At 32.6% G+C, this 27,122-nt stretch overlaps 1 protein-coding gene across 1 annotated transcript in view; it reads left to right on the top strand.

The window, feature by feature from the left end:
* Positions 1-13,614: 13,614 nt before the first annotated feature.
* LOC132753824 (sulfide:quinone oxidoreductase, mitochondrial-like) overlaps positions 13,615-27,122 on the top strand; it is a 31,584-nt gene continuing 18,076 nt past the window's right edge. Inside the window, exon 1 of the mRNA XM_060744363.1 lies at positions 13,615-13,674. Coding sequence (XP_060600346.1) covers positions 13,615-13,674 — 60 coding nt within the window. The remainder of the gene's footprint in view (positions 13,675-27,122) is intronic.

Below are 27,122 nucleotides of genomic sequence, written 5' to 3'. Positions count from 1 at the left end.
AAAAAAAATAATAAAAAATAAAAATAAAAAAGAATGGGGGGTGGTGGCATTTAATGAAGGAAACTTTGAAGTCAAGCAGATGTTTAGGAATGTGTTTAAAACACAAACTTTATAGACAAATTGAATGTGTCTATCAGGCCTGAACTCTAGCTTACTTCCAACTTTCTCTTTCATTAGATGATTAAAAAAAATAAAAATTAAAAAAAAAAATGATAAAAAAGAAAAATGAATTGAAATAATGAGAAATAAAAAAGAAAAATTAACAAAAAAAGAATAAAAAAATAAAATAAAAAAAGAATGGGTGGTGGTGGCATTTAATGAAGGAAACTTTGAAGTCAAGCAGATGTTTAGGAATGTGTTTAAAACACAAACTTTATAGACAAATTGAATGTGTCTATCAGGCCTGAACTCTAGCTTACTTCCAACTTTCTCTTTCATTAGATGATTAAAGAAATGAAAATGAAAAAGAAAAAAGAAAAAATTAAATAAATTGAAATGATAATGAGTAGTTAAAAACAAAAATATATCTAAAAAAATAATAAAAAATAAAAATGAAGGCCAATCTGTACGGTGGTTTTCTATGAAACAATGAAACTAAATTGTGATTTTCCTGAGCCAATTTTATAATTTTGCAGCCAATGTCCTCATTGGCTCCTGCCAGTGCGAACCCTGTCTTTAAAAGAACGAAAAGAAAGCACAAGGCTTAATTTTGGTGACAAAAAAAAAATCTTCAGACCATAAAAAAGTTTTGAGTCAGGCAAATTTCGTGAGTTGGTCGCGTTACTGCAAACAAACAATTTTTTAAGGATGGCCCAATCAAAATGCATATTGTGCCCCCAGGGGTATATTGCTTTGCATTTGTCGGTCTGTTGGTTTGCATTTGTCGGTGTGTTGGTCCGTAGACCAATTGGTTTCAGATCAATAACTAAAAAACCCTTAGGCCTAGGAACTTCAAACTTGGTATGGTGATTGGTCATGACCAGTAGATGACCCCTATTGATTTGGGGTCAAGGGGTCAAAGGTCAAGGTCACATTGACCTTGTAGGTAAAAACTGTTTCCAAACAATAACTTAAGAATGCTTAGGCCTAGGAACTTCAAACTTAGTATGGAGATTGGCCATGACCAGTAAATGACCCCTATTGATTTTGGGGTCAAAGGTCAAGGTCACATTGACCTTGTATGTGAAAACGGTTTTCGATCAATAACTAAAGAATTTAGGCCTAGGAACTTCAAACTTGGTATGGTGATTGGTCATGACCAGTAGATGATCCCTATTGATTTTGGGGTCAAGGGGTCAAATATCAAGGTCACATTGACCTTGTTGGTAAAAACGGTTTCCAATCAATAAATAGAGAAAGCTTAGGCCTAGGAATTTAAAACTTGGCATGTTGATTGGTCATGACCAGTAGGTGATCCCTATTGATTTTGGGGTCAAGGGGTCAAAGATCAAGGTCACATTGACCTTGTTGGTAAAAACAGTTTCCGATCAATAACTAGAGAAAGCTTAGGCCTAGGAACTTCAAACTTTGTATGGTGATTTGTCATGACCAGTAGATGACCCCTATTGATTTTGGGGTCAAAGGTCATGGTCACACTGACCTTGTTGGTAAAAATGGTTTCTGATCAATAACTAAAGAACGCTTAGGCCTAGGATTTCAAACTTGGTATGATGATTGGTCGTGACCAGCAGATGAACCCTATTGATTTTGGGGTCAAGGGGTCAAAGGTCAAGGTCACATTTACATGAAGTTAAAAATGGTTTCCATTCTATTCCAACCTATGGGGTCACAATAATTATTACCTTGTGACTAGTTATGACCAGTAGATAACCCTTATTAATTTTTTATTTACTGGGTCAGAAGTCATGCATAATAACGTGATCACATGACTAATTGGCTGCCCATAGGCCCCATACATGTTTTACAAACATATCTTGTTCTATTATTATGATGTTTGGTGAAATGTTAATACTAGAAAAAATATAACTGTAATGGGTTTTGCTTGTGGAATAATTGAGTTTGTGACATTTTTTGCCTTTTATATTGGCATGATTATAATTATGAAACAGGTTTTCTCTGTGGACACTGTCAAAACTCTGGCATCAATATTTTGAATAATCTTACTTTAATTTAATTTGACTTCAAAGTATGTTTGTTATCAACAACTACATGTATGTCACAATTGTGATAAGATTTATACCACTAGCTCCAGTATTTCCAGAATTCTTTCCATTAATTTTCGAACTTTGAAATCATTTGTAATTTTATATATTTTTGTAAGTATTATAAATGGTATCTACTCTAGATTTAAGATAATTGTTCTTAGTCATTGTCACATCATGAATGACATGGTTCTTAACTCTAGCTTATTTACTTCAAGAGTAATTTCCTCATTTTACTTAAAACACTTTAAATTGTTTTTTAATTAAGGAAGGGATTGATTTCAAATTTCAAATTGTAATGTCTGATAACTTTTATTGACATGTCACATGCATATTATGTGGTGCAAAAATAATTGAGCATTTGAGTGTGTTTTTTTTATTATTAACTGATACAAAAATATATTTAATTCATAATGGACTTTTTTTCATAGTTTTGTCTTCCTATACTGTGACCAGTATTTAATTAGTCAAACTTCACTATCTCCTCTGACAGCTCTTGTTTATGCACCTGTTGCTGTATATCAACACAAATTGATTTATTTTTCCCACATTTGATTACATGTTATGTTACATATTTATCATTGTGACTATCCAAATGATGAGACAAGTACAAGTTTAGGTATCCTGTTTCTTAACTGTCTGCCACAGCATGTACTAAACAGTATTGAAACTGACAATAACAGGAATTATTAGTACAATTTCTAGTTGTGAATGTAATCAGCTTTTTCAGGTTTAATGATTTTTGTAAGAGTTATGGCCATTTAATTATTTTAATTTTTAAAGTTTGTCCTGACTACTCCTGTTATACCACTGATGCAATTTCAATGAAAGTTTACAGGACTGATTGATAGCTTAAGTACTTGCGCATATAACACAGTTTTTTTTTGTGGAAAGACTTTTGCCTGAGTTATGGCCTTTCAATAAAAAGGTGTGTTTTTTGTAATTCCAGCTACATAAAAGCTACTACTTTCAGACTACTTCTCAGAAACTATGTGTGCAATATCACCAAAATTTTACAGGAATGATTAATAACATGTCTAGTTGTGCATCTCTTCAACATTTTTCGTTTTAATGATTTTTGTATGAGTTATGGCCCCTTAATGATTTTGGAAAATCCTAATAATTTTATTGTTTAAAAATTGTCTGGACTACTACTCATTAACAACTAATGCAATTTCATTGAAATTTCACAGCTTTGATTGGTAGCTCAAAAACTTGTACATATTAAACAGATTTTCCGGTTAAGGATTATTGTCCAACTTATAGCCCTTTTATAAAAAATGCTTTTCTGCTTAGTAGTCAAGCAGATGTTATAATGGGGAGTGGTGACCATTTATTGAAGAAAACTAAGAAATCAAGCAGATTTTTATACGCCCGTTTGAAAAACGGGACGTATTATGGGAACGCCCCTGGCGGGCGGTCGGGCGGGCGGGCGTGCGGGCGGGCGGCGTCCAATTTTGTCCGGAGCATATCTCCTACATGTATGGAGGGATTTTAATGAAACTTCATATAAATGTTCACCACTATGAGGAGCAGTGTCGCGCACATGAACCAGGTCTCTAGGTCAAAGGTCAAGGTCACACTTAGAGCTCATTGAAAAATGCTTGTCCGGAGCAAAACTTCCACATGTATAGAGGGATTTCAATATTACTTGGCACAAATGTTCACCATTGTGAGGCCGAGTGTCGCGGGCAAGATTCAGGTCCTTGCGGCCAAGGTCAAGGTCACACATAGAGGTCAAAGTTCAGATAAAAATATGAAGATGTGTATATGGACCATTTAGTCATCATTTATTGAGGGATTGTAACACAAATGGTCATTATCAAGACTATGGCTGTGATACATATAATTTAGGTCAATATATACAAGGTCAAGGTCACTAAAGATGATGAAATATCCAGATTTTGTAAATAGAATTTAATCAAAGGGAGACAACAAAGTTATTACTTTGTTCATAAATGACTTACACAATTACTCCCCTTGATCTATTTTCTAAAAATAGAATTTAATCAAAGGGCATGAAATAATCCTCTTTCTTGGACTTGAGTATGTTGTAAAGAATGTAACATTTATTTACACATGTTTCATTCATTGGTCAAGATACTTAACTGTGATAACTATGGTGTTCTGTAGACTTGGTATTTGTTCATAAAGATCATACAGTAATTACCTTATCAAATGTAAATACTTTCTCTTAGAAATTTAATTATATTTTAATTTTCAAGTAAATATCAGTTCAGCTCATTCAAAGATTAAGAATTGTAATGAAATGTATTTCCCTAGAATAAAATCTTAAATCAGAATTTTTTAGTTATTAAATTACATGTACTTTTTATACGCCCGTTTAAAAAAAGATAAAAATATGAAGATGTGTATAGGGACGATTTAATCATCATTTATTGAGGGATTGTAACACAAATGGTCATTATAATGACTACGGCTGTGACACATGTACTTTAGGTCAATATATGCAAGGTCAAGGTCACTAAAGATGGTGAAATATCCAGATTTTGTCTGGAGCATATCTCCTACATGTATGGAAGAATTTTTATAATACTTTATGGAAATGCTCACCACCATGATATGTATTGCTCCATGCATGATCCAGGTCTCCAGGTCAAAGGTCAAGGTCACACTTAGAGCTTATTGAAAAACGCTTGTCCGGAGCAAAACTTCTACATTCATAGGGGGTTTTCAATATAACTTGGCACAAATGTTCACCATTGTGGGGCTGAGTGTCGCATGCAAAATTCAGATCCCTGCGACCAAAGTCAAGGTTACACATAGAGGTCAAAGTTCAGATAAAAATTTGAAGATGGTTATAGGGACCATTTAGTCATCATTTATTGATGGATTGTAGCACAAATGGTAACTATCATGACTACAGGTGTTACACATTTAATTTAGGTTAATATTTGCAAGGTCAAGGTCACTGGAGATGATTAAATATCCAGATGTTGTCCGGAGCATATTTTCTACATGCATGGAGGAATTTTAATGTTACTTTATAGAATTGTTCACCACCATGAGACGTAGTGCCGTGCACATGAACCAAGTCTCTAGGTCAAAGGTGAATGTCACAGTTAGAGCTCATAGAAAAACGCTTGTCTGGAGCAAAACTTCTACATGCATAGAGGGATTTCAATATAATTTGGCACAAATTTTCATCATTGTGAGGCTGAGTGCCGTGCATAAAATTCAGGTCCCTGCAACCAAGGTCAAGGTCACACATCCTGTGCATATCTTCCCTACTGATTTGTTTTAAGGTTCATTTAACAACACAGTGCCAAGAATAAAAACTTGCTTGCTAGATAACACTTATCCATAATGCCCCCATCTCCATCTAAAGCTTTCGTAAACGGGCGTATTTTGTGACTATGGCACCCTTGTTTTCCATCAGAACTGATTTCAAAGTGCTGCAACTTCTCAATGAATTGAGATAGAGTAAAAGGCTTTTCAGCATCAGTTACTGGTTACCCTAAGATCGACCTGAGGCCATTTTTAGCCTGTCACATGTCCAAATTTTCTTGGAAATGAGGGGCACATCCCCCTTCTGGCAACCCCCTGATGTAATATTTGGATGGGGGATGGCGCCGAAAAAGTGGTCACTTTTTTTAACAACATTTCTCAAACGAAAAACAGTGTTTGGGCCCTAAATAGGCCATTTTTTCACTGTTTGAGGCCTCAAAAAGGGGGGGGGCAAAAAGCCGTCGAAACACGCTTATATAAGGGAAAAGGTTGATTAGATGATTAAAAAATGAAAATTAAATAAATAATGGATAAAGAGAGTTAAAAAATGAAATAAAAAATTCAGGAAAATGAAGTAATAATGAGGAATAAAATGTAAAATTATAAAAAAAATAATAAAAATAAAAAAAGAATGGGGGGTGGGGTGATGGCATTTAATGAAGGAAACTTTGAAGTCAAGCAGATGTTTAGAAATGTGTTTAAAACACAAACTTTATAGACAAATTAAATGTGTCTATCAGGCCTGAACTCTAGCTTGCTTCCAACTTTCTCTTTCATTAGATGATTAAAAAAATAAAAATTAAAAAAAAAAATGATAAAAAATAAAAATTAATTGAAATAATAATGAGAAATAAAAAAGGAAAATATATAAAAAAATAATAAAAAATAAAAATAAAAAAGAATGGGGGGTGGTGGCATTTAATGAAAGGAAACTTTGAAGTCAAGCAGATGTTTAGGAATGTGTTTAAAACACAAACTTTATAGACAAATTGAATGTGTCTATCAGGCCTGAACTCTTGCTTACTTCCAACTTTCTCTTTCATTAGATGATTAAAAAAATAAAAAATTAAAAAAAAAAAAAATGATAAAAAATAAAAATTAATTGAAATAATGAGAAATAAAAAAGGAAAATATATAAAAAAATAATAAAAAATCAAAATTAAAAAAGAATGGGGGGTGGTGGCATTTAATGAAAGGAAACTTTGAAGTCAAGCAGATGTTTAGGAATGTGTTTAAAACACAAACTTTATTGACAAATAAATAAAAATGAAGGCCAATCTGTACGGTGGATTTAAATGAAACTTCATAGGAATTACGAAAGTACCATCCTCACTTGTGCATATAACAAGCATGTTCCTTTTTGCTGCACAAAATGGCCACCAGAGCTATAAATAGACAAAAATTTGTCCTACTTTCAAAGGTCAAACTGCTGGTGGGATTTCAATGAAATTTCACATTACCATCCCTAGTTGTGCATATCACTGGCATGTTCTGCATCACTGCACAAAGTAGCTGTCAGAGCTAAGAATTGAAAAATCCTGTTCACAGGTTAAACTGATTGTGGAATTTCCACCACAGGAGTGACCATACATAGTTTTGGAAAGCATTTAAATTTGTGACAAAAAGCCTTCTAGTTTTATGTTAGAATGGCTAGAACTATCCTTTTCATACTATTTTAAAATGGCCAATGAGATTCCCAGATTTCAGTTTGTTATTTTGAAATGATTAATGAAAATTCTACTAATTCTTTTAATTTTACAGGAAGTAAAACTCAGATTTCAGATGGCCTTCGGCCAAAAAAACACCCAATTACACCAAATATACAGTTCAAAACATTGATATACAGAAGGGTTTGACTCTTACATGTATTACCCTATTGAGATGCAAGTGAAAAATACACCCAACATATCAGCCCATTTACTTTCCCTACTTTTTGGGATTGGGGAAAATGGTAATATTGTGCAGCAGATACTTTATCAAAATTCACTTACCCAGAAATTTTTTATCACTATTTTAAAAATGGGACTATTTGGATATAAGTAAAGTTAGGACAATTTTGCATTATGACACATAAAACAAACAGTTTTTATTGTTTTTCTGATAATATATGACAAATTTATCAAGTATGGCATTTCTGCAGAAGTTGAAGTCAATACCACTGCAGAATTATAAATATAATCAAAATAGGTTGTGATTGAAAAATGGTTGTTCTGGGATGCTGTTCATTATGTCAAGGTCACAGTGACACTCACTGTAAGTGCTTATTTCAACAGCCTTAATATTCTTCAATAAGCATTGTTCTAAACATGCTTCAAATTATTCTCCTACTTAACAGATAGGGCAGTCAAGCGCATTATTACATGATTTATGCACTGCTTAAAAAAAGGAATGCTTATAATGCCCCAAAGTGTTAAATGACATAAGGAATTTAACTTCTCTCATTTTAGTTCAACATTAATTTTTCAATTTTCTTTCTATAAAAAATTGTTTGAATGGAATTAGACATATAAATTTTTCTCGAGGATAGGGATTGTTTAGTGCCAAAATGCATTATTTCTTCACAGGCCATCTAATAATAACATTCATTCACATTTTAACTGATAAGCTGTGCATTATTTAATATTCTAACACTATCGGAAATTTTTCTATATAAATAAAGAAGGCCCGAAGCGTGCATTATTCTGCAACAATGCACTCGCCGTTCTTATTATCTCCCTGTGTATTCACATTAAGGGCGCCATTTTGTTTGAAAAATCTGATAAATAAAAACAATTTTTTGTCGAATTTTGTTGTAAAAACTATCTAGAATGAAAGAAAATGGTCTAACTAAGAAAATGAATCCGAACACTAATATCTTTAATTCAGTCGTTAACGCTGTACAGACGTTTAAAGTGTTGTTTACGTGACGTCACAATGTAGCGCCAAACAGCACGTGCAAAACAATCAAAATCAAGTACGCTATTTTAACGTCGCAGACGAGTTAAGTTTTACATTTATTTCACTTTTAATAATTTGTATTTTGCTTGGAAAATTTTAGACTGAAATAAAATAAACAAACAAAGTTTTATCAACGTTTTCAAAATTCGTTATTCTCAAAATGTTTCTTCACACGGTAGATTTAACGACAGTTTTTTTTCAACCCACTGGAACGGCCTTTAAAGAACGTTTCTATTGGAAACTCTAAGGCGAAAACAAATTTAACCGCCAAACATAAAGTCCAACTTTATAATAATAATTATATTTGTTCTTGACGTGTTAGAATGGAAATAGATATTAATTCTGAGTGCATTATTGTATAATAATGCACGTTTTTCGTTCAAATGCTTTGTAATTAATCACTCAGGCCTATCGGCCTTCGTGATTATATTACTACGCATTTGAACTCAAACCGTGCATTATTCTACAACAATGCACTCAGACTTGATATCTATTTCCTAAACAACACACTTAAAATGATATCTATTTCCTTACCATATGTACATGCTTTTTGCCAACAAATGATTTTGCTGCTCAGTTACGCATTTAATATCACCTTGAAAAGTATAATTTTTTAAAAATCAAGAAGTGTTAAGGAAATGCCCCTTGTGGCTGAGGGCTTGCCTTTACTGTTTGAGGCATCAGAATTGCAGCTACCGTTTAACCCTGCATGATTATAAGTAAGAGGCCACTAAATGGGTTTGAATTACTGGAGTCTATGAATCTCTTAGCTCCAGCAAGGTCAAGGTCATTTATGAGTGAAGGTCAATGACTGTCTAGTCAACTTAAAGTTCTATCCTAATAGATTGTTGAGTTCAAATTCGAGGTCAACTCATTCAAAAATAATTAAGTAAAGCTACTTATAGCAAAAATCATCTTGTTTTCCTTAAGTTTTTAATTGCTTGTTGTTGTGGGAGGGGGAGGGGTGACATTTAGTGAAGGAAATTTGGAAACCAAGCAGACGTTTTGTAGAATGTTTTAAAAACAAACTGTATAGATGAATTGAATCCGTCTATCAGCGGTGTTCAAAATGTGGTTTATACAGTTTACATTTAAATACAAAACCCAAAACTCTATAGCTTTGCTTCTGATTTTTTTTCATTAGATGATGTAATAATAAAAATAAAAATAAAAAAAAAATAATAAAAAATGAAAAAATATAATGATGTTAATTAAAAAAATAAAAATTTGAAGAAAAAAAAAAAAAAAAAAAAAAAAAAAAAAAACAACAACAGCAATTAAAAACTTTGGTATATAGCTAAGATTTTTTTCCAAAGAAAAAAAGTTATCATTATAGTTCATTCCAATACCAGTTGCTTTGCCTCGCACATTGCTGTTGACATCTGCAAATTTTAAAACATTGGTCATTACTTTTTTATGTCTTTGTATATTGTCCAACAACCCTTACAGACAAGGCGTTAAGTACACCAAACTAACGTTGACCTTCATTCATAAATGACCTTGACCTTCAAGATCAAATATCTGAATTGTACTTATTTTTGCTGATTTTTCGAAAATGTAGCTATAACTAAATTGATTTTAAATTGATTGTCATAAATAAAATACAACATTTCTTTAGGATACCAGACAGATCTTAACAGTTACTCATAAATGATCTTGACATTGAAGGACAATTAATTATTGAAATTTTCTTTCTTTTTTGCTGAAACAAGCCTATAACTTAATGAATTGATTTTAAAGCATCTGAATCAATAGCAACAACAATTTCTCAAAAAAGATTGCATCAATCAACAAGATATGAATTTGTTACAGTCACTCACTTATAAAAAAAAAACTTGAATATTGTTTTAACCCATTACTTCATGAGCATTTTGTAAATAATGACTGTTTTTATTGAAAAGTCTCCCTTTACACGTTCAAATTGCTATTAAACTATAAAAACTGCTTCAATACTAATCAAACTTGGCACTAATGTTGACTGGACCATTGCCTTGGTAACAACATGCTCAGGCTTAAATTTCCTGTTACCATGGCAACCATGGCCTGTATTGTTCGGTATTTTTAATGAACTTTGATGTATTGTTGGGTACTTTTTGTGTCGCCTCTACGGAGTAGTGGCGACATATAGGGATCACTTCTCCGTCGTCTGTCTGTCCGTCTGTCCGTCTGTCTGTCTGTCCGTCTGTCACAAAACTTGTCCGGACTACTCCTCATAAACTATTGGTGCAATTTCATCCAAACTTTACAGGAATGATCAGTACCAAGTCTAGTTGTGCATATTGTCAGGATTTTCCGGTTCAATGATTTTTGTCAGAGTTATGGCCCTTTAATAATTTTTAATTTTAAAGTTTGTCCGGACTTCTTCTCTTATACCACTAATGCAATTTCAATGAAACTTTACAGGATTGATCTGTAGCTCAAGTCCTTGCGCATATTGCACGGGTTTCCCGGTTGAATGATTTTTGGCCGAGTTATGGCCCTTTGATAAAAAGGTTTCTTTTTCTGTGTGTTGCCAGATACACAAAAGCTTGTCCCGACTACTCCTCATAAACTACTGGTGCAATTTCATCCAAACTTTACAGGAATGATCAGTACCAAAGTCTAGTTGTGCATATTGTCAGCATTTTCCGGTTCAATGATTTTTGTTTGAGTTATGGCCCTTTAATAATTTTTATTTTTAAAGTTTGTCCAGACTACTTCTCTTATACCACTTATGCAATTTCAATGAAACTTTACAGGATTGATCTGTAGCTCAAGTCCTTGCGCATATTGCACGGGTTTTCCGGTTGAATGATTTTTGGCCGAGTAAAGGCCCTTTGATAAAAAGGTGTTTTTTTCTGTGTGTTGCCAGATACACAAAAGCTTGTCTGGACTACTCCTCATAAACTACTGGTGCAATTTTATCCAAATTTTACAGGAATGATCAGAACAATGTGGTTAGTCTAGTTGTGCACTGTCCGTCTGTCTGTCCGTCTGTCACAAAATTTGTCCCAACATGAAATTGGCCATCATGAGGCGACACATGTGATAACTGATCGCTCTTGTTTACACAGTAACATACCCAAAAAGTATACAAATGTAAGGATGGACTTCCGGCCGTTCGTCAGTTTTTCCTTGTCTGCCCAATAACTTGAGATTCCTTTGACACACAACCTTCATATTTGGCATGGAGGTTAATTGTGACCATTAGATGACCCCTATTGATTTTAAGGGCACCAGGTCAAAGGTCACAGGGACCTTGACTAAAAAAAGCTTGTCCGCCAAATAACTTAAGATTCTTTGACCCACAGTCTTCATATTTGGCATGGAGGTTAGTCATGATTAGTAAATGACCCCTATTGATTTTTAGGTAACTTGGTCAAAGGTCAAGATCACAGGGACCTTGACTAGAAAAAGCTTGTCTTCCCAATTACATTAGTTTCTATTGAACCAGTCTTCATATTTTGCATGGAGGTCAGTCATGATTAGTAGAACCCAGATTTTGAGAGTATTTATATTTGGCATGGAGGATCATGACCATTAGGTGACCCTATTTATTTTCAGGTCACTGGGTCAAAGATCCAGGTCACAGTGGCCTTGAGTAAAAATACTTTTCCGCTCAATTGCATAAGAATGCTTTGGTCAACAGTTTTCATGTTTGATGTTAAGGTTGTTTATGACTAGTAGATGACCCCTGACATTAACATTTTAATTAGAATTACAGAAATAAAATAAATTTGAAGCAGACAGAGAGCGAGAAAGAAAGGGGGTGGGGTTTAAAAATAAAAAAAAAATAATATAATGAGGGAATAATTTTTTATTGAAAAATATAACAGACAAAAAACAAAGTTTAAAGGTCTATCATCTAATGTAGATGATGTGTCATTGGCAAGACCTTCATCTAAAACTTGTAGGTCAGTGTTTGACATTGAGCTGCATAGGAACCATTGAGTTTCCTTTGCAACCATTAACTTCCTGTCAAGCATTCATATCCTGAGCCCTCAGTGACTTTAAAAGTAAGCATTGGTTTTTTTGCAACAAATTGCTTCCATTGCAGCCATTGTCCTTGAGCCTATTGTTCTTCAAAAATAGTGGCTGCTGAATTATGTATAAACTTACAAAAAAAGACAGAAAAATATAATGTAAATCAGAATAACAGAAATAGAATAATATTGAACAGGAACAGAGAAAGGGGCGGTGACGTAAAAATAAATAAAGAAATAATAAAATGAGGAAATAATTATTAAAAGAACAATAAAGAAGAAAAGTTTAAGGATCAGCTAATTTAGATGGTTTGTCTTAGGAAGAATCTATGTCTACAACTTGCAGGCCAGTGTTGGGTAATGAGGTTCATAGGAACCATTATGTTTCCTTGGTAACTGTTTACTTCTTGTCAAATATTGACACCCAATGCAACCAGTGTCTTCACAAATAACCATTGGTTTCTTTGACCACATGACTTCACCACGTGTCACCACCAAGTGACACCACATGACTCCACCATGTAAATCCACCATGTGACTCAGCCATGTGACACCACCACATGACCTTACCACATGACTTGGCCATGTGGACTTTACAAAAGTGACTTTACCATGTGATACAACCACATGGCTCAACCACATGACACCATTCATGGTGACTGGGCCACGTTACACCACCGCATGACTCCACCATATGACCGTACCACATGACTCCACCACATGACTCGGCCATGTGACTCCACCACATCTCTTCCACATTACTCCGCCACATGACTCCACCATGTGTCACAACCATGTTGCTCCGCAAAGTGACTTCACCACGTGACACCACCACAAGACACTACCATGTGTCAACCACTTGACACCACCACATGTATCTATTTATAGAATTGCATGTTTCTATTTATAAAATTTTCTATTAATAGAATTGCGTGTTTCTATTTATATATAGAAATAGACCAAACTTCTGTGACAAGACAGACAGATTAATTTTATAAAAAGGAAACGTTAAGATTTTGTTCAAACCCCCCACCCATTTGAAGATCAAACATTTCTTTGTTTGCTTTTACAGAAGAATGTAAAAAGTTTGCAAAATAATGCCCGATTACTATCAAGCACTCTGTATAGTCAGCATGCTGTCGTACTGACAGCTCTTTCTATTAATTTCCTTCTTATCTCTTTGTGGTTGTGCCTTGGGTTGAAGGAGAGCAGTTTGATGTGATTTATTTTTTTGTATTTTTGCTGTCTTTTGAGTCATTGCCCCACCCAAGTCAAAAATCCAATATAAAAAATGAAGTGTAGAAATGGTGAAGCCATTATTTGTCCCACCAACTTCTAGATTGTCTCCAGTAAATGTTTCTGAAGTAACTGTGTTCCTGATACTATGTCATCACAAATATGCTGTTACTTCAGATTGAGCTCCTCTCTAACATATGGCTGTATGTTGAGGTAAATAAAACATACTGTATTTATTTTCTTTCTTGACCCCATTATGGGATTTTTTTTTCATTGCCATTCTGCCTGTGCCTGGGATTGAAAGGTTGCAGCTTGATGTGACACATTTCTTGTGTTTTTCTTGCATATCTGTTGATGCTGTCTGCCATCCAAACCTCCCCCCACCCCCGCTCAAACAAAAAAGAAGAAAAAGAAGGAATTATAATAAAGTTATAGACAAGAAATGAACAGAATAAATGGTTTAAGGGCATTTTTTTGCCCCACCAACTTATTGTCTCCAGATAAGTATATTTCTGATTCTTCTGCATTACACAACCTGCTGTTACTTTAGATGGAGCTTTTTGACATGCTGTATGTAAATATAGTTAATATGTTCTGTATTTGTGTCCTTTGTTGTCTTCTTTATTTGAATCTTATCTTTTTAGCTTGACTATTTGAAGAATAAAAAGAGTTGTCCTATTCCTGTGAGGGTTGGTGTTGGCTTTGGTGTTTGCATCAGCATAACCACTTATGTAAAAGTTTGCATACCACCTTAGATATTTCCAAAGTCCATTGACATATGGCTTTGGGACTTTGTACACTTGTAAATCATCATAATCTTAAATTGTGTACAGGTTACTGTATCAAGCTTTTATACAATATTATGCCCCATTACTTTCAAGCACTGAAAATAGTCAAGCATATTTTCTGACAGCTCTTGTTATTAAGGTCCCTCCCATCTCTTTGTGGTTGTGCCTTGGGTTGAAGGGAAGTAGTTTGGTTGATTCATTTCATGTGTTGTTGCTGTTTTCTGAGCCCTGCTTACCCCCCCCCCAACCCCCACCCTTCCGACCCACCCCTGTCATAAAATTTTGACTGTAGAGTTGGTTAAGCCATAAACTGTCCCACCAACTTCTACATTATCTGCAGTAAATTGTATGATGCTTTGAAAAAGAGAAAAACAGGATCCCTTAAGAAAGCCCAACACGGCAAAATTGAAAATGTTGCAGGCTCGGTTTGATTGAGCCTGTTCATGGACGGTACTGGAAAGTGCAAGTTACAGCCCAAGCCCCCTTGCACTGGCTTAAGCAGAATTCAACATTTAACAAGAACTGGTACAAATCACAAATCTATTGTTACTTAAGATTGAGCTCTTTATCTAGTATATTGTTTTATGTAAATAATATACATTAACATACTGTATTTATTTTTTATGTTGGTATCTTTATGGGGGCCTTTTTTCGATGGCATCTCTGCTTGTGGGTGTTCCACAGATTGAAATGTTGCAGTTTAATGTGACACATGTCTTGTGTTTTCTTGCATATTACTTACTGCTGTCTGCCATCCAATCCTACACCTCCCCCCCCCCCCCCCCCCCCCTTTTTAAAGTTATCTAATTTTAATCCTGTCTGGTTTGTACCAAGTTTACTCAGTTATAATAATTACCCTGGTGCCAAAATAGGTCTGGCTCTGTGACAGTCATATTTTGTATGTTTATTTCAAAACAATTTTTGAACTGTAAAATTACAGAACTTAAGTTCAGATCAATATTGTTTTGAGGATTTTTAATCTCCTACATGAAAAAATTGCTCTTAAATCAAAGTTCCATCTCATGTTTTGGAAACTAGGCTATTAACCAGGCTTTTTCTTTTAAAAATCCTGATTTTTAAAATAGAGGAATGATTTATAGGCAGGCCCCAGACAAGTGGACGTCAAATAGGTGGTTTTCAGTCAGTAACTAGTTAGAAATGAAATATTGTGATAAAACTTTAAATATAACAAGATTGCATTGAGACTACATGTGCATAGCTTTTTTGCAACCTAGGTTAAAAGTCTTGTATCCAGTACTGAAAATGTACATATTGACAAGGAAAATATTTATTTGTGTATAAAGTACAGCAATGCAAAACCTGGAAGTATATTATTCTGCTCAAAACAGCTATATGTACAATATTCATTCGAATGACATCTTGTCTCAAACCTCAAGATCAAATTTGACAGAAAATAAATAAATTGTCAGTGACCCCAAAAACAAGGTGTTTAATAACATGTTATTCAAAAGAAAAATAAAAACCTTAAACAAATTCGTGAAAAAATTGTGGAGAGAGCCTATAACACTTCTAAAATACCGATTATACAAAAAATTGCTGCAGGTTGCATAGCGAATCGAATAAAAACTTACCTAGATAAACTAATAAAATAAAGATCAAACAGGTTTCATCAAAGGGAAGATATATTGGAGAAAATACCCCGTCTTATTCTATTGATATCATGCCAGTATACTGAAGAAAATAACATTTCCTGGACTTTTCCTTTTAATAGATTTTGAAAAAGGCTTTGATTCACTCTCTTGGTCATTTGTACAGAATACTCTGTCTTTTTTTTACTTTGGTCCGTCTATAAAAAAATGGTTTGATATTTTATATAAGGATGCAACTTCTGCTGTTAATCAATGTGGGTTTTTATCAAATTTTTGTTTTAAAATAGGTAGAGGGGTGCCGACAAGGAGATCCCTCTTTCATGTTATATTTTATATATGATGTGCTGAAAGTTCTAGCTTTAAAAAATAAGAAATGATAAGATTATTAAAGGAATAAACATTAACAACGTAAGAACATAAATTGTCACAATTTGCAGATGACACAACAATGATTTTAGATGGATCAAAGTGCGTCTTTAAATAAATCTTTGGAAATCTTGTCAGATTTTTGCACAACTATCGGACTTAATGTTTTAATTTTTTGATAAAAATAAGGTTGTTGGATTAGGAAAAAATTGAAATATTCCTGCAAAACAGGTAATAAAAAACAAGATTGAAAATTGTCTTGGAATCGACCATTTTTCAATTTAAAATGTTAGCATAAAATTTTCATGTTGCTTAAAGTTTAAAATAAAGATTTAAACTTATAGCGAAAGAATAGAAAATAATCCGAAAGGTTTCAAAATTTGGAAAAGAAGAAATTCTCACACCAATAGGAAAAAATTTGCTGTCATTAAAATCTTTTTTTATTTCATCTCTTTTAATCATTTTTTCATTTAACTACCAAACCCTTCGAAAAGAATCAGTGGTATTAAAAAAATGTTTTATGACTTTATTTGGCAAGGAAATTGGTAAAAAATTTTAAGTCTTTCTGTTATTTGTAAAAACCTATGATGAGGGCGGCTTGCAGATGATAAATATTTCTGCCTTTATCATGTTCATTAAAAATAACATGGTTTAAAAGAATAATCTCAAAATGCTAGTTGGAAAAGTATTCTTTACGACAAAATAGTATGCAAAAGTTTTTCACTGCGGAAACCATTATTTTGATAAACTTGCAAAAAGAAACAAACAATCTTTTTTGGAAAGGACACTTTTACGGCATTTTCATGCTATATTTTGAATTAATTCCAATCGAAAATCATTCTTTCGGAAAAACATCCTTTATTTTAATAACAATAAAACATATTAATTGGTTCAAAAAGCGTATATTTAAATCATGGTTCGATGCTGGAAGTTTTGTAACATTAGAACAACACCTTATATCTGATTGGAAAAGTTTTTATCTTATAATGAATTTTTATTAAAAGATACAATGTCCCAATCTAATATCTTAATTTTCAACGGTATGATTCTATCAGTTAAGCAATTTTTTTTAATAAATATAATATAATATATAAACATCCCCAACAGAAAAGCATTGGCCAGACATACCGCTATACTTTAAAGATATTATATCAGACATAAATGGAGCAAAACTTTTCTATAATATATTAAATAAAAACAAATCAAAGCCAACAAGTATTCGAAAAATGGACAAATAACCTTAATTTAGCTTTTAGTGAAAACGAATGGAAAATTTATATTCGAAATGCCTTTTAGAATTACAAAATATGCTAAGTTGCAATGGTTCCAAACAAGAATTTTACACAGGATTATTGGAACCAATCATCTTTTATACAAAAATTAAGTATAAAGAAAGTCCTTTATGTTCTTTTTGTAGTAATGATGTTGAAAGCATTGAGCATCTATTCTGGATGTGCTCCCATTGTCAAAAAATTTATAAAGGAATTTCTTAAAATAAATGAAGCACCTTTTTTTATCGTTAGGTATTTAAAAGAATGATGTTTTGGCTATAATGCAAAGGATGATTTATCTAACGCAAAAAAACTTATTTTTAGTAATATTTTTAAAATGTCTAATATTTATCAGTTAAAATGCTTGATCTTTCTTTATCAATGATTGCAGCCAAAAACTTTATAACACAAAAGCTCAAGACTGATAAAGAGGGTAGCAATCATAAATAATAGATTACCGAAAGTTTGAAAATGTTTTGAGTCTTTTTAGAAAATTTATTTTTTACTAATTTTAAAAAAGAAAAATTGTCAGCTGAGAAAATATTATTTCTACACTGAAAAGTACTATTTTTGAGTTTTTAAGTAATTAAGAAATAATTCAGCCAAAATAGCATGCTTTAGATTTTTATATACTGTTGATGCTTTTGAAAACCATTTCTTTAAAAAAAAATACGGTTATGAGTGCGAGTATGAATGCATGTGTCGTCCTTGTCTCTTTGTTTTTGTCGTTTGTTGTGTTGTTGTTATTTTGTGTGTGTGTGTGTGTGTGTGTTTTTTCTTTTTGATTTTTTTTTTTTTATAATTGTTGTTTTTTTTTCTTTCATTACATTGGTTCCACATTCGGGTATTAACCGTTCACATGCATGAAACAAATAATTGTAAAACCACTGTGGGATGTGCTTCGACCCCACAAATGGTTATAAGACGAAGCGAATAAATGGGTTGGTTATAAGAAAGAAGCGAATAAATGGGGTTACCCCATGTGGGGGCCTGAAAAAAAAAAAAAAAAAAAAAAAAAAAAATTTTGACAGAAAGTCAAAAAAAAGATTTTTGCATGAAGCTCTGTAACCTAGTTTGTTAAAATAATTCTTGTCAATCAAAAAAACTTAGTGTAATTTAAATATGCTGATTAAGGAAGAACAATGTATAAAAATGCAACAAACTTTAACCTTTATGTTCTGTGTATATTCAAACTAGAAAAAAACTTTTTAATAAACCTTTAAATAAAGCCATTTTTGTGGTTTTGATTAATAGAATTAAATGTAAATATCTGCATTATTAAAGAAAATACAAGTAACAAGATGTTAAATATAATTTATATTCCGGTAGTTCAGTATTTGACTATATGTTTGTAGCAGTATCATTATGTCTTGAACAATATAAACTGTCAATGAAAAAGATTTGTATATGTGAATTTATATATTTTAGTGAGGATATCTAATATTAGTCCAAGGCAGTACATTAAATGCATCTACAGTATCCACACACAAAAACCCACTTCATTTAAGATAAAAGCAATGAAAAACACAGCCTATAGTTGGCTGTACAATTATATAAAAAACACAGAAAAGTTGTAGCCGCCTCCGTGGTCGAGGAGTTAGAGTCGATGACTTCTCTTCCAGTTACCTCTCTGGCATGGGTTCGATCCCCAGGAGATGCTTTGGTAGTTTAGCGTGGAGAAAGGTAGTCTAGTACTGGTGTAACACTCCAGGAATGATGGTTAGGAAACTACCCACCTATATGACTGAAATACTGTTGGGAAAAGGAGTAAAATGAAACAAACAAATGACAAACAAAAAGAAAAATTGTTTAGAATCCTGGTTCTGCATGATTTGCTGTTGAAAAATCTGGTAAAGTAAAACCAGAGAACAAATGAATTGCATATAAAGGTGTACGAGGTACATCGAACAGAAGAGGATAATAAAGGTGTACAAGGTACATCAAAGAATAAAATTGAATAGAAGTGGATAATAAAGGTGTACGAGGTACATCAAAGAATATAATTGAATAGAAGTGGATAATAAAGGTGTACGAGGTACATCAAAGAATATAATTGAATAGAAGTGGATAATAAAGGTGTACGAGGTACATCAAAGAATATTTGTTTGTTTGTTTCATTTTACGCCTTTTTCCAACAGTATTTCAGTCATATAGGCGGGTAGTTTCCTACCCATCGTTCCTGGAGAGTAACACCAGTACTAGACTACCCTTCTCCACGCTAAACTACCAAAGCATCTCCCGGGGATCGAACCCACACCAGAAAGGTAACTGGATTAGAAGTCATCAACTCTAACCACTCGACCACAGAGGCAGTTACATCAAAGAATAAAATTGATCAGAAGTGAATACACAATATGATATAATAGATTCTAAATTCTAATGAATTCTGCTTGTTTGGGATGAAGTAATTAACTACTTTTATTTTAAAAGTTTGTTTTGTTCTTGATGAATGAAAATGCTTATAAATATATAGGTTTGTCTTACAAAACAAATTTAATAGTAAAAACTTACCAGAATATGAACTACATTTGCCATTAATGTTACTGAAGTTTTAAATTACCAATGTAGAAATTTTCACTTACTGATTGCATTATAATAGAAAAAAGTGAAGAAGAATGTTTCACTTGATGCAAAATATTTCATAAATTTGTGAGCACATAAATTTTCAAAACTATAATGTTTTAAAGTTGCAAATGAGTGTCTTGAAATTAAAAATTTATAGAGGATATTTGTTTGTTTGTGTGTAAAATGAAATTTTATTTCATCAAGTGGGCTTTAAAAACAGTATTCTCACGAGATAAAATGAAATTACATCTTACACAACAAACAAACAAATTTTCTTTTTATTTTATGCTAAAAAACAAGTTAAAACGAAATTTTCATAATATTAACGTAAATATTAAAATCTGTTTTCCCCATTGAGAGCCCCTTTAGTCGGAATTTATCATTAAAAACAAGAAGTCTTGAGCTGAAAAAAAAGTCTGACAATCAACGTTAAATGACAGTGATATTATTTATTTTATTAAAAAAAAAAGAATGATCACTATAAACAAACAATTCTTGTAGGAGTTAAAGTCCAACCATCAATCCATATTTCTGTTACTTACTGCGAATTTATATTAGACCTGGCTTTGTTAAATGTAAGCGGCAGCCATTTTTTAAAGTTGTTTATTTCACAGGAGGAAAATAATTGTTTGATTCAGAGGGATAGCATTTGGATTTGTTAGTCATACACCTTTTTAAAAAGAAGAAAACATCTTTGAGGATTGTAACAGGCAAAAAATAAGTGCTGACAAATGTGAAATCATTAAAAAAAAGCAGCTATGAAAATGAAAAACTTGGAAGCTGGCTCAGCTGGGTAGTTTACTTGTTCTACGAGGTGATGGCTGTCATTGCTTTTCAATTTTTCATAAAGCATACGGCAGTTATTGCTCGTAGGATACTTTAATATGCCCAAATGTCATCAAAAGCAGTTTTGCATGTGGAAGGAATGTATTTTTCAGACTGTAAAAATGAAACAAAAAAAGATTTAAAGACGAAATTTGGTGATTGGAATTTGAATGAAAAGAAGTAAGTTTTCTTCTTTTTATTACATTTGACATTTAAGTTATTTATCAATTTCAGCTTTGCTTTTTCTTTAAACAGCCTTACAGAATGTCAGAATTGTTAGCAAAAATAAAATTGAGGTACCGCATTGTGAAAATCTTAAAAAAGTAGTTTCGTCATTTAAAAGTGTTAAATTATATTTATTTATTTTTCCACTCAAAAGCATAAGATAAGGTATAAACTTGAATAAATTTTTGTCACAGTCTCAGTTACTAAGGTATACTAAATTTAAACTTCTATAATATTTTGTTGTTTGTTTCAATCTCAGTTATAAAGGTATATTATGGTCACTTTTGTCAATTGGAAACTGAGACTTTAGTTATTATAAAATATTAACTGAAAAACTATATCATCACTGTAGAATGTTCACTGTAGGAATAATTAGAGATGGAACTGTTGGAATGATCAGTGATGGAAGCTCATTACAATTTGAAAAGAGTTGATTGGTACAAAATTTGACTGCTGCTGTGCCAACAGCCTGGCTCATTAGGTTAAAGTACAACTTCAGGTGCTTAAATTTTCAACTCAAAAGTTCACCACAACAAAGCAATATGTAGAACACATCCTGCTACATTGCTAGCTCAATGTCAAGGTCACTCTTGAGGGTCAAATGTCCTTACTGTTTTAATCCCATACCTATCAAAAAGGTTTTACGTTTATCTCAATAAGGCAGCTGGAAAAAATCATTTTGGCTGCCATCCAAGGTCAAGGTCACCCTTAAAGGTCAAATATCAGATTGTCAACTCTAAATTCTTTACCCAAGGCCCTTGAAAGATTTTCTTTAAACTTAAATGTTCACCTCAACAAGGTGATTTGCAGAATACATAGTGCTGCTGTGCTTTCTAAAGGTCAGTGTAACCCTTAAAACCAGTCTGACAATTTTGTGTTGGAACTAAAAATGCTACATCCTTTGAAGTATTTTGTTAAAACTTTACCCAAATGCTCACCACAACAAGACTGTGAAGAAACCAATGCTTCACCTGTGCTGGCTTTAAGTTAGATCACCTTCAATGTCAAATGGCAGATAATTTGGTATCCACTCTTGATGGATGATTATGTTTACCAACTTGGCTCATATGTAGATTTTCAAAAGATTGCATAGTAATGTTGATTTCTGTTTTTGGTTTATCTTTCTGTGTGTCTTCTTTCTAGTGTCTGTTGGTTGGAAAGTAAATAGCATGGAATGCTGATTAGGTGATGAGGGTAGAAGTGATGTCTAAGCCAAGTGTGTGTACATAACAGTGTAGCTTCTTAGGGAACATTTGCTCTTGTACTAAAAGGTGCAAAAGTACAACTCATCAGCCTAGTACATCTATTGCAAAGGTGTAGAAAATTAGTAATCTTCAGAAACAAGACAGGACTTAAGAAACATTGTAGATCTATATCAGCCAATCAGTTTTTCTGAAAAAATTTCAGGTCAATCACTCGTTCCATTTTTCCAGTTTCACTGACATCAAACTAAGAATAGGGTTTATTTCTGATCATATTTCTTGATTATCTTTTGCATATTCCTCACTTGATCTATGTTAGCAATTCCTATTGATATTTTCAGGCTTTTCAACCCTGGTTGAATTCATTTAACTTCAGGTATACGGCCAGCTGTTAAGCAAATTTTTTTCTTTCTTAACCCATAACTGCATAAGCATTTCGTGAAAAATGGCTGTTTTCACTGAAAAGCCTCACAAGTTCAGATTGCTATGAAACTATAAAAAGATGCTTCAATATAACTTGACACAAATGTTGACTGCACCATAGCCTTTGTAACAGCATGCTCAATCTTACATTTCCTGTTACCATGGCAACAAGGGGACATCTTAAAATTGCCAAAAATCACTATTTTGTGTTGTTTTTTCTCCATCCAAACTGATTTCAAAGTGCTGCAACTTCTCAATAGATTGCGATAGAGGCAAAAGCTTTTCAGTGTTGGTTACACGTTTCCTTCTAATCAACTAAAATCGTCTTGGCAATGAGGCTTTAAACCCCTAAACAGAAGGGGGCACATCTCCTGATGTAATTTTCTGATAGGGCTGGCGCTGAAAAAAATTGATCACTTTTTCTAATACTAGTAACATTTCTCAAATATTGAAAACATGTGTTTTGGGCCCGGGATCATTGTTTTTCCCTATATGTGTTAAGTGAAAACTTTGAAAATCTTCTTTTAAGAACCCCAAAGAGCTAGAGCTCAGATATTTATCATGAAACATCTTCTTATGGCTATCTGTCACACCTCAATACAAAAGTTAGAATTACTTTTTAAACAATACATTCAATGACTTTAGACATTAAAACAGACTCAAACACAGTGTGAAACCTATTGTGAAGTTGGTATTAGTACTGTACTTTAAATTACCCATTTCATAAATTCTGGAAGATTTTGGACTTTACATATGTTTTAAGAAAAATTCAAATTTACCAAAAATTATTGTTTATTGTAATTTTCAGAAACACATCAAAAACATTTATTTAGTTGAAGAGCAATATTTTAGGTTTGATCTTAATTTCAATAAATCAATTTTGTCATGTGGAAAATTTTCTTACTGAAAAGTATTCTAAGTAACATCAACAGAACATTTTAGGTTAGAAAAATATTTTATTCAAACAGAATTATCTTGAAAAGTAATGGGTTAATGTCTTTCATTACATATATTCTTAACATTTCAAATGTCATAGACTATTAATTATTTGTTCCTTTATTCTATCAATATTGATGGTTATCAATGTTTATGCACTTAAATGAATAATTAACTTACTTATACCAAATAATAAAATCTGGAAAATTTAGGGAGATCCCTATAAAGCATTTAAAACATCAATAGACTATTGAATGAAAAAAAAGGCCATGGTTTGATTGAGCTTGTTTAAAAGAACTTATGTGTCATAAATTTTGTCCAAAGTAATGGACCGCCAATAATGTAAATTTTGAAAGGCTGTACAGATATATAACAGTAAAAAGCATTAGTAATCTAGAAATGTGTCCTTAGGACACAGGTGCCCTCACACTCCACTGTTTTGTCAATCTTATGACTCCAGGTCTAATATTTTTTGGGCTACGCTTGACACAGTTTGAAACTGTAATATTATCCCCTTTTACTATGAAAACTGCTGTAAATCACAATCTTTGCACATACTTCCACTATGTGAATGATTTTAAGGCAAGAATTTATTGGCACAAATGCTGTATAAATATGGGAATAAATCCACACAATCAAGATTGCCCCAACTTAACCATTGCACAACATTACATTCAAATTATACTTTTTTGAGCCATGTGTGACCCGCAAAGTTCAAAATTCCAATTATCTAAGGCAAGGCTAATTATAATACTCTACAAATACTGAATAAATGCCACATGCATGTATATGAAGGGGTGTTTAAAAATGCTCATTAAGACATAATGATATCCCCTAAACAAAGGCCACTGGTCCACTTTTACAATTTCCCATTTTGTGGCCTTTGCTGCCAAGTTAACTTTATTCTTTTCCAAAGTGCAAAACCATAATTATGGAAACTGCAGACATATTTATACACTTCTAAATAACATTTTGATTACTTTACACAATAAAAGGCCTATTGCTGCTTGCAAAAATAGGCCTAAGTGATTTTGTAAAAGTATTTAAGTCACATGCAGTGACTTAAAAATAGTAGATATAAGCCTAAACTGTCCAATATGTAAAATATTGAATTTCATGAGGCTTAGTGTCGAAGGGAATTCAATATTTTACTTATTGGTCAGTTTGAGGCTTATATCTTACTTAAATTACTACTTTTACTATCAAATATCATGTTATCTATCGAAAGAGTAGAATTAATGTATTTTTGTGCTAGAAATGTACAATATTAATGTTTTAGCAATTATCTTTTTCTTACTTGCAAAACACTATAGGTAGCTTCTTGAATGACAAAATGTCCGTAATTTTCGTGTTTTGAAATATTACTAATTATGTACGTGACACACAAAATATACAAGTTACACAAAATGTTGGACTTACACAATACAGTATACATCAATTTACATTTGGGACTTTTATAAGAAATAATAAAAATGAAATGCTTTCAAATATGTGTTGAATCTTTGATATTCTAAATGATTGACTGAAACAATCTATGACTTTTAAGAAGGATTTATACTGACCATTTAGTGTTAAAATGATATTTTTACTTTACTACAACTATCACGGATGTAAATGTTGTGCCATTAGTATAAATTTTGGATATTAACGCAACAAAATTATATTTTCTTATTTTTGAATTGATATTTGTCATACCACAGGAGTCTGGTATCCTTTATTTATATTATAAGCAGTGAAATATAACCGCTTTTGGTTTAAATAGATTAATTCATTTTCTCTGTGGTATTTATTTGACAAGCGGACCATTACCCTTATTTAAAAAGTTGACTTATATCTGAAACATAATGTATGTGTACATACAATAAAGCAAATCAAGTAGGAGTGTCAACTAAACGTATATTTAAAAAAGAAAGAAAACTAGAAATGTGTCCATAGGACATGGGTGCCCCCACCGCGCCACTGTTCTGTCAATCTTATCTCTAGGTCAAATATTTTTTGAAAACTAAAAATCTTTTACTTATTAAAAGGCAAGAACTTTACAAATACTGAATAAATCCACAAGCAAACCCCAAGGTGCATAAGTACACATGCTGATCAACATTCTTGTAAACTTTCAGGCCTACAAGTGAATTACTTTTTGAGCTATGCATGAACAAGTTGAAAATTGCAAATTTATTCTACTGAAAGTCAAGGGCAGTAACTCTAACAAAACTGAAAAAAATCCACATGCAAAGTTCCGGGTGCATAGCTTTACAGGGATATGAATCATTATTCCTATAATTTAGTGATGTTGATTGTTATTCCTGTAAAGTTGTTTGATTCTAACTCAAGCACTCAAGGAACAAATAACAACATAATGAAACCGTTTTTACTAAGTCAAGGGAAATAACTCTAAAAATACTGGATAAATCCACAAGCGAAACCCCAGGTGCAAAACTAAATATGCTGAGCAACTTCCCATTAGGTTTAATGACTCTATGTCAAGTCCTTTTTGAATTACATGCGACACAAGTTGAAAATTGCAAACATTTTCTAAGTCAAGGGCAGTAGCTCTAAATACTAAATAAATCCACAAGCAAAAATACCCAGGTGCACAACTACACATGCTGATCAATATTTCTGTAAAGTTTCATGACTAGGTCAAATACTTTTTGAGTTACGTGAGACACAAAAGAGAATGTAAGGGACAGACAAGGGTAAATCTAAATGCCCGTCACTAAAGTGGGGGCACAAAAAACGGAAAATAGACAAGAAATTAAACAATCCCATAAAATCATATCCTAACTGACCCAGGCTATCTTGCACTTGGAAAGCGTTAGCAGTGATATGATGTTAAGAGCTTGAAAATCGAAAATCAGTAGGCTTGGAATAATAATTCGTTAAATAAGCCAGAAAACAATTATTGTTCTTTTTGTAAAATAATGTAAAATGCATAATGGGCGAAGGAAAGATGTTGTATCATTCCTCATGCTAACTTCTGAGATAAGAGGTTACATTTTACTTAACCGTTTGTTTTTTTTTCTATTTGTTTTTTTTTCTTCGAAGAATTTTCCACAAAATCCTGTGGTCATACAAGCTTCTTTCAAGACACAGCAGGCTGTCTAATATTAATGTGTTCCACAATTAATATTGGACTTACACATTAATATTGGACACCTACCTGTACTGTATTATACAGTACAGTCAGAACAAAAAAATGACGTCATAGTAGTAATTTTAGATTCTTTAAAGCAGCATGCCTCCAGATTCATGCCAATTTTCATGAAACTTTTAAGAATATATTTAAACGTGATATATTGAGAAGTGTACAAAGAAAATAATTTACACATTTCAAACAACAGTCAAATCCATGTAAATTACCAAAA

Source organism: Ruditapes philippinarum, unplaced genomic scaffold (genome assembly GCF_026571515.1).
Source record: "Ruditapes philippinarum isolate M1 unplaced genomic scaffold, ASM2657151v2 ctg1113_1_1_1_1, whole genome shotgun sequence".
NCBI lineage: Eukaryota > Metazoa > Mollusca > Bivalvia > Venerida > Veneridae > Ruditapes > Ruditapes philippinarum.
The sequence above is the reverse complement of the archived record's forward strand: the minus strand, read 5'-3'. Positions and strand labels throughout refer to the sequence as shown.